The sequence below is a fragment of the Cebus imitator genome, unplaced genomic scaffold, assembly GCF_001604975.1.
Source record: "Cebus imitator isolate Cc_AM_T3 unplaced genomic scaffold, Cebus_imitator-1.0 Scaffold76, whole genome shotgun sequence".
In the NCBI taxonomy this organism is placed as follows: Eukaryota; Metazoa; Chordata; class Mammalia; order Primates; family Cebidae; genus Cebus; species Cebus imitator.
Window position 1 is genome coordinate 10,418,135 of NW_016107391.1, and position 9,643 is coordinate 10,427,777.

The 9,643-nt window shown below is 38.0% G+C and overlaps 1 protein-coding gene across 1 annotated transcript in view; it reads left to right on the forward strand.

The window, feature by feature from the left end:
- Positions 1 to 4,280, forward strand: part of MEIKIN (meiotic kinetochore factor) — a 113,863-nt gene extending 109,583 nt beyond the window's left edge. Inside the window, exon 12 of the mRNA XM_037739957.1 lies at positions 4,132 to 4,280. Coding sequence (XP_037595885.1) covers positions 4,132 to 4,154 — 23 coding nt within the window. The 3' untranslated portion in view covers positions 4,155 to 4,280. The remainder of the gene's footprint in view (positions 1 to 4,131) is intronic.
- Positions 4,281 to 9,643: the final 5,363 nt, after the last annotated feature.

Here is a 9,643-nt window from a genome sequence, read left to right on the forward strand (position 1 = left end):
AAAAAAAAAAAAAAAAAAACAAAACTTTACAAATAACACCAGAAATACTCTTAATTTGATTTTTGGCCTGTCATATTAGTTTCTGATATTAGATATTGTCAAAATTCTGGGCTTAAAGTATGCAACAAATCAAAACCAAAATGTATCTGGTGGTTCTTTTGAGTGTTCAGACTGAAGACTTTTAGTTTAATTTACAGAGATAACTGCCCTCACTTCCCCACCCCATTACTGTTGAACTAATGAACTAATGGTGCCATCTCCTGACCTCTTTCTAGGCTCTTACCATAACAGCTGCCTCCTGTTTCCCTTTCAACCTCTGGCCACTTGTCTCTTTCCTTTAGTAAAAATAGCAAAGCACCAAGCTAACTAGTGATCATGTTATTTTAAACATGCAGCAGCCTATTTTTAGTCTTGGCATTTAAAGTTTTAGCTGTTTTGGCAGTACTCTAATCAGGACTACAGGGTGAAATTCACTTTTGAATTTCAGTCTAGGATTGTGATCAGTGTGCTTTTTGTTCATTAATAACTGGCATTATGCTGATTAAAGAAAAAACAATGGTGAAAGTGAAACCAAAGAGATGTGATAGAGGAGGTGGTGTGGGTAAGTAGTCAGAATAGTGACAGCCAGATAAAGGAGGCTGTAGAAAACATCTAGTCTAAGGTTTCTCAATACGTGGTCCTTCTGACCACCTCCACCAAAATAACTGCTGACTTGGTAAACTATAGTCTCTACCGATGGCACAGGAACCTGCATTTTGAAAGTGATTCCAGTAAACACAAACATTTGAGAACCATTTCATTAGTCTATTTTACATGTAACAAAAATGACCTGGCCAGGTTAAGTGACTTGCCCAAGTTCACAGAACTTATTACTTGCGTAATCAGAACTAGAACAAGACACTGTAGGAACCCAAGAGAGGACACTTTGAACTTTAAGGTGTTAGAGAAGACTTCCAGTCTAATAATACTGTTTGATAAATCAGACAAAACCTGTAGCTATCCTTATATTAACATTAAAATTTTTAATTTCATTTTGAGCTCCAGAAGAGATGATAAATTATGTGTTATGAATTCATATCTCAGGCTAGTACTGTAGAATCACAGTCTTTAACTAGATGCATATGTTATCTTTAGTGAGAAGTTTGATTTTCTAGATCATAATAGCACGCAGAAGTATCACATAGATATGTGACAAATGAAGTAGAAACATATTAATTTGAGTATCTGAAAGATGGTAGTAGAAATCACTTAGGAATAGGACATCCGGCCAGGTGCAGTTGCTCACGCCTGTAATCCCAGCACTTTGGGAGGCTGAGGTGGGCAGATCACCTGAGGCTAAGAGTTCGAGACCAGCCTGACCAACAGAGAGAAACCCCGTCTGTAGTAAAAAATACAAAATTAGCTGGACATGGTGGCAGATGCCTGTAATCCCAGCTACTCGGGAGGCTGAGACAGGAGAATGGCTTGAACCCAGAAGGTGGAGGTTGCAGTGAGCCGAGATCACACCATTGCATTCCATCCTGGGCAACAACAGTGAAACTCCATCTNAAAAAAAAAAAAAAAAAAAAAAAAAAAAAAAAAAAAAAAAAAAAAAAAAAAAAAAAAAAAAGAAGAATAGGACATCAATAAGTTCAAATTCTAGCTGTCATATAAGCAAATTCCTTAGACTTTCTGAATTTTAGCCTCCTATCTGTAAAATTAGTAAAATAGTAGTTCTTACCTCAAAGAATTGTTGTGAGGACTTGAGATAATCTTTGTAAAGTGTGTGACATATAAAAATCACTCATTATACAATGATTATTATTTCTTTCTATAGGTTAGGTTAGTTTCTCAAGCTTAGCTTTCTTTGTCTCCCTTTTGGAAATTGTTCTTTGGTTTTTAAGAAAATTGCAAAAAGCCTAAAATATGCTGACTGGTTAATTATAAATTTGGTTATACCATCTCATGTAAACAATGTATCAGGTAAATGTGTATAGTCTGACACAGAACCATTGCTCTAGTGAAAATACAGAGATGAAATATGCCAGCAAGTGCCTTGGGGATAAAGAAATCAAGCTAGTTTGACATCATGGAGGCCATTTAAGTCTTTTGTTTTAGTATCGTGGTTATAGATGGAAAAGATGAGGTTCTTTAGTTGTTTAGTTCACTCATTCAGCAAATATTTATTGAGTCTGGATGTCATATGCTAGAAATATTTGCTGGTGATATTGAGACATAGTTATCTTCATAAAGTTTATAGTTTTATAGAGGAAGTCAAATATATAAAACAAGTCCAATGGAGGTATATATGTGTTTTTGTTTGTTTGTTTGGGACAGAGTCTTGCTCTGTTGCCCACACTGGAATGCAGTGGTGTGATCATAGCTCACTGCAGCCTCTACCTTCCAGGCTCCAGTGATTCTTCTCCGTCTCAGCCTGCCAAGCAGCTGGTACTACAGGCAAGTGCTACTATGCCCACCTAATTTTTATATATTTTGTAGACATGGGGTTTCACCATGATGCCCAGGCTGGTCTTGTACTCTGGGGCTCAAACGATCTGCTCACCTTGGCCTCCCAGAGTGCTGGGATTACAAGCATGAACCATCACACCTGGCCCAAATTTACTTTTTATTTGCTCATTCTCACAAGAAGTATAGGGGTGATTTGAGAAGAAATTACCCTAGAAGCAAAAAGGCTAAGTGGGAGTTTTGCAAAAGCCAGTGAACAAAGTTGAAAAAATAAGTATCTGAGCTAGTGTATCTCAAAATGTGGTACTCAGACCACCAGATGAATTTATAAATGATGCACATTCCCAGGTCATTGCCTCAGGGATCTGATTTAGGATTTCTGTAGGATTTAGGAGAACCAGTCTAAACTAAAAAAATTTTATTAGTATAATTGACAGAGCTTAGTGACTAACATAGGTACTGGTGCAGAGTAGTAAGAAAGAATGGTAGTTAGAGATGACTTGTGGGTCTCTAGTATTGTAAAGTGTCAGAAATGATGCACTGTAGGTGATGATGAAGGAAAATATAGCTCATGGTCTTTGATGTGTATTTCAAGACTGAGAAGGTAAAGGGTAGGTGAGACAAGATAGTTGGGTTGGCTGATTACCCACTTGGGAAGTTACCCAGAAGTTCATGTGGAGAGGATGACTGTGAACCAGTTTCCAAAGTCTTTAATGAATGAGCAGTGTCTGAGGTCAAGAAACAGGGAGGAGCAGAGAATAGTGTAATATAGCCAGCACTTCCAAAAGTTTAATGTGCTTTTGAATTGCTTGAGGATCTTGTTAAAATGGAGACTTTGATTCAGTACATTTAGAATGGGACCGAGGATTCTACATTTCTCACAACCTTTTAGGTGATGCTGACATAACTGGTCCGTAGACCCCACTTTGAATAGCAAAGATACAGGTTTCTGGTTCTCACCTTAGCTGCACATCATACTTTCCTGTTGTCTGATATTTGGGTCCCTGATCTAATTGGTATGGAGGATGGCCTAGATATCAGGATTTTAAAATCCTAGGTAGTTTTAGATGCAACAAAATTTCAGAGCCATTGAGATAGGCTGATCAGGCCACAGGATGAGGTATATCATAGCATGAAAGTAACAATGCTAACTAGGTAAAGCTGGTTCCACTCTTGATCTCTTGGCCCAAGATGTGGGGGCAAAGGCCCCAGAATCAATCCTGTCTTTGGGACGGAACCTGGGTTCAACTGCAACAAAGAGCAGGAAAACGCAAAGGAAGGGTAGGTGAGAGAATATAAGAGGCTTCTTCCTGGGTGGCGACTGAGGACAGGGATGAAAAGCACAACTGGATCAGGTGCTCCAGGTTACAACGCTGGGGTTAAAGACCCTGTGATGGCCACTAACAGTGATTTTTCCTGGGCTTTCCACCAGAATGTTATTGAGCAGATCTCCTTGTTTCTCCAAAGAGAACATGTCCTCAGCATGCCCTAGGAGGGATGAGTCAAATATTCCTTTTTTTTCCTTTCTTTTTTTTAATGGCGTCTGGATTTGTTTCCTAAGGCTTGATAGGGTGAAACTAGAGTGGCCTGGGCATCAAGTGCTCTCTCCCTGTGGGCTGGTTATTAATAACTATTGGACAACTGCTTGTATGTGAAGTAATCTATTGTTTTGGTTTTTTCCTCCAGATATCATAATAAAAATGGCTTGAAAAAACAGCTGTGGCTGAATTTTCACTACTTTGAAGATAGGAATGTGAAGTCAAAGTCTGTAAAGCAGAATGTCTGCCTGAAATTTTATGATATTAAAAATTCTCTAGTTATTTGTGATATATCTCTGTGTTGAAATTCAGTTGAGGTTCTTGTCATTTACTTTTAATCAGTTAAGAAAAAAACATTCATATGCTTCTTAAATGTATGTATTTATATTATAAGATAAAGAACCAAATCACTAGTATTAGAAGACTGTACACTAAAATAGATGGTTTTAGCTATTCATAAGGAGGCTTCATCCCTGAGAGTTCTCAGAAAGAAAAAGAAAGCCAATGCCAGGGTACAATGTAACTTCCTTTGATGTTTTTTTTTTTCTTCAAAGTTTATTGTTAGTATGATTAAAAGTAGTAAATCTTTCTCTAAAGCAATGTAGAAAAAAACAAAAACAAACAAACAAAAAACACTAAAAGGTAGTGAAGTTACTGAAGTGCTAAAAATGCAAATGCTTATATTACGAGCTATTTTTAACGGAACTTAATTGAAACCACATGAGTTAGAGACCTAATTTCAGGTCTGACTGAAAGAAACTCTATACTCAAGGTTTGCTGAAGCAGGGAATGTATAATATGTATAATCAGTCCCATATTATTTAATATATTACCTTATCCCCAAAAAACCTTCTTTAGCTAATACTATCTGTAGGATTTTTAAAAATTTGGTAATATAACTTGCAGTATTTCAACAATGCCCTTCTTTAAAAGCAGTAATCCTGTACAGTGAACAGAGTCCAGTTGTGTAACTTGGAGAGATTTTAACTTGATTAGTCCTTGATGCTAAAGGGCTTTACTAATATATATTCCTAAGAATCAAATTTTAAAAACTTCAGGATTAAGAAAAATTATAACATCTATGAGTTAATTTATAGTTAAATACCTGTATAGTACTCATTTTTAACAAGGCATCCCTATGAAGATATCCTTGTAATGATTTGACTAGGCTTTAAGCCACTAACAAAGCTATTTGTGATTTTGTGATTTCATCTGAAGGTGAAATATGGAAAAGTTGTGAAGAAACATAGATGAGACAGTTAACAATGGAGGCTAGCATAAAATTTAGACCTGTATTCTAAATTAATACTCAACTAAGTCAGCAACTCTTGTGGTGAGTTTAAAAGAAGAAATGTGATAAGCAGTGGGGAAGTAAGGAATGAAATAGAAGCCCTGTTCTCTGCCTTCAAGCAGTTTATAATTCAGGTGGGATGGGAGAGAATGAGAATGAATTATTTGCTGGTTTCTTATCAGGTGGTAGGTTCCTATGAGAAAGAATGATACTTGATTCTTAGATTGGGCCTGGTGGGGTTGGTAGAAATAAACATTTGATAGTTTCATATTGCTGATGAAGAAAATATAGGGAGCCCAGAGAGGTAAGTATTTGGCCAGGGTTATGTAATTTAGGAAGTGGTGGAGCCAAGATATGAGGCAGTAACATTTGAGTATAATATATTTTTTTCTTCTCCCCAGAAAAGGCATAGTCAATTTTTTTTATTTATTTTTTTTAAACAGGGTCTTGCTTTGTCGCCAGGCGCCAGGCTGGAGTGCGGTGGCACTATCTCAGCTCGCTTCAATCTCTGCCTCCCAGGTTCAAGCAATTCTCCTGCCTCAGCCTCCCGAGTAGCTGGGACTACAGGCATGTGCCACCATGCCCAGCTAATTTTTGTATTTTAGTAGAGACAGGGTTTCACCATATTGGCCAGGATGGTCTCGATCTCTTAATCTCATAATCCGCCCGCCTCAGCCTCCCAAAGTGCTGGGATTACGGGCGTGAGTCACCATTGCCCGGCCAATATTTTTGTATTATAGACTGGAGTACAAGGAAAGGTGGGAGAGGGTAAGGAATTGGAATTGGTGTTGGTATTCAAGACTTAGGAGTGAGGACACAACAGCTTCAATTATGATTAAGAGGAAGGAAAGCAGAAGGAGCCTGCTGGCTGGTAACATGAGAAGTCCAAAGAAGAATCCTATTGGTAAGTCCCTGGAAAAGACTGTATGCTTAATCTTGCATCTGTTGCAGGCCTAAGAGGTCTTTCATTGAATCTCCCTGGAAGAACATGAAAAAAGTCATCTCTTTCTGGGATGAGGAGCTCATAGTTTTCATCCATTTTCAACACAGACTGCTATCTAAAAAAAACCAACCCTTTTACTTCAGCATGTAACTGAACTTTATTTTTAATCATTTTAAATTATATCTTAAAATTTTATCTCATTAAAAACAAATCTCAGGTTTTTGTTCAGTTAAAAAATTCAGTTAAAAGTACATGAAAGAGCTGGGCATAGTGGCTCATGCCTATATAATCCCAGCGCTTTGGGAGGCTGAAGCAAACAGATCGCTTGAGCCCAGGAGTTTGAGACTAGGCTGGGCAACGTAGGGACACTCTGTCTCTACAAAAAAAGTACAAAACTTTGCTGGGTGTGGTGGCACGTGCCTGTAGTCTCAACTACTCAGGTGTCTGAAGTGGGAGAATTGCTTGAGCCCAGGAGGCAGAAGTTGTAGTGAGCAATGATCGTGCCACTGCACTCCTGCCTGGGTGACAGAGCGAGACTCTATCTCAGAAACAAAACAAAACAAAACAATACAAAACAAAAACCTGAAAGGTGATGTCATTTCCATTTTAAAATTTTTAACTAGAATGGTTTTTTTTTTCCACCTCTCCAAGATATCATTCATCATGGCTTGTTCAGTTATGAATATCCTCTTTATGTTATATATAGCATACGTGTTTATAGAAAGGGTATGATGCCCAAAAAGTTATCTTCAACCTCTCCTGCTCTACTCTTATTTTTTAACTTGAATTTAAAAATGTTTCATCATCTTACATGTTAAATCCTACCTTGACTCCATATGTTCTTCTAGCTAACCCATCATTCCTCATCTGTTTGCATTCACGTTTCCTAAAGAGTGTGCTTTCTACTTTCTCACAGACCTCTCACCTTTTACCCTCCCTAAATACACCCAAACACACATAATTTGGCCTCAGCTTTGTTTCTCCACTGACATTGTTCCCCTTAAGGCTCCCAGCAACCTCCTCAATGCTAATCTAAGGGATATTTTTCAGTTCTCATCTTACCCAACTTCTTCTAGCTAATGATGTTGCAGACTAGTACTTTCTTCCTAAACGCCTCCAGAAAAGAATGACTTCTCTGAAACATATCCTCCAGGCTTTCATCTCATCTTAGCTCACTCTTTTCAATTTCTTCCAAAGGCTTCTCTTCCTCTGCCCAATCTTTGAGTTTTGGTGTTTCCTAGGGTTCTGTTCTGGGGCCTCTTTTCATGCAACACACTTAAATTAGGTGATGTCATCTACTCACAGCTTTAGTTACCATCTCTGTGCAGTTGACCCCATGTTTTTGTCTCTGTTATGGATATTGGTTGTGGGCATTTGTGGTGACTTTCCCTGCATCTATCCATTGCCCTTCTAACTTTACCCTAAGTAGATTTTAAATTTCTAAGCCATATGGTTTAGGTGAGATTGATCCCACGATAGTTCCAGGGGTAGGCCTTTAATGGCATAAGCCAATTCACATTAGCCTTCTCAACTCTGGCACAGTAATTGGTTTGGGGATAGGTCCAAGGCCTATAATGATCTTATTGGGATTAAATATCAGAGCTTTTCTGCTTGGAATGCTGGGACACACTTTCCTTTTTCTCCTGCACTTTTATCTGAAAGGATATATCATGGAAGCTGCTGGGGGCCAGCTTATGTCCACAATTGGAGACACTACCTGGGAATAGAGTCTGTACAGAGAAATTAGAGATGGGAAGAACAAATTGAATTCTCAACACTATTGTTGCAGTCCTTGGTTAAAGCTGTGCCTGAACTGTTCATCTACATTAGATCCAGTTATGAGTGCTCATCAGTTTCATTCTTTGCTTATGTTAGTTTTGTTTGAGTTTTCTATCATGTGCAACATAGAACATCCTGACTAATGCACTCAGTCAAAATCTTTCTAGAGTTTCCCACATCATAGCATTTATCACAATGTACTATAATTGCCCATCAATTTTTTATTTTTATTTTTACTTTTTTTTGTTACAGAGCCTTGCTCTTTGTCACCCAGGCTGGAGGCACTGGCGCAACGTTGGCTCACTGCAACCTTCGCCTCCTGGGTTCAAGTGATTCTCTTGCCTCAGCCTCCTGAGTAGCAGGGGCTACAGGTGTGCACCATCATGCCCGGCTAATTTTTGTATTTTTAGTACATACAATGGTTTTGTCATGTTGGCCAGGCTGGTCTTGAACTCCTGATCTCAAGTGATTCACCTGCCTCGGCCTCCCAAAGTGCTGAGATTACAGGCATGAGCCATTGTACCCAACCTGTCGATTGCTTTTTCTCCTTAGACTGTAAGGTCCTTGAATGCAGAAACTATGACTTCTTCTTTATTGTATTTCTGGATTCTAGCACGGACACATATTAAGCATATTAAATGTTTGAAAAATATTTGTTAAAATAATCTTTGTCATAGTTTTGTGCACTTATAATAATTCTAGATGAGAATTTCAAGCCAATTTATATGTGAAGGAAAAGTTTGATTACCTAACAGAACTTATCACAATCTGTAATACTTTTTTGTTACTTAGTTTCTTAAGGACAGGGCCTGTACCCTTCCTGTTTATATTGTATTCCTAGCACCTGGAACATAGTAGATGCTTATTTTCACCATCTCTATTAGATTGTTTTGGTTGCATACAAAATTCTCTAATATCTCCCATTTTAAACAAAAGAAAACCAATTTTCCCTTTCCATCTCCTGTCTGCTCCCCATCTCAGCAAAAAAAGAGGAGTTGTCTGCGTTTCCTTTACCACTTCCTATTTGCCCCCTTTGTCTTTTGGAACCTGGGTTTTACTCACATTACTCCACTGAAACTGTTCTTGTCAAGATATCCATATTGACAAATGTAATGAACACTTAAATTTTCAGCAACATTCAACATAGTTGACTTATTTCTCTTTTTGGAGACGTTTTCTTCTCTTGTCTTACTGCTGCTCCTTCTCATTCTTCTATGTTGGATCTTTCTCCTTCAGACCTGTAAGTGTTATCCTCTTTGGGCCTTAGTTCCTAACCTTCTTTATATATACACTCCCTTCAGGTAAAGTCATCCATTCCATTATTTTAAATTCATCTAGAAGCTAATGCCTCCCAAATTTCTCTCACTAATCCTAATTTCTCCCCATATATTCTACTCAGTATCTCCACATGGATGTCTAATAGGCAATTCAAACTTAATACATCCAAACTTAATATGTTTGGTTTTCCTCTTCAAATCCATGTGTTCCCTGGTCTTTTAATCAGGAAATGACTTCTACTTAGTTGCTCACAGCAAAAACCTAGGAATCATCTTTGATTATTCTTTCCTTCATTCCTATTACAAGTGTGTATCTCCAAAATAACTTGCTCGCCACCATTGATTCTCTCTTAAAGTACAGATAGTCACC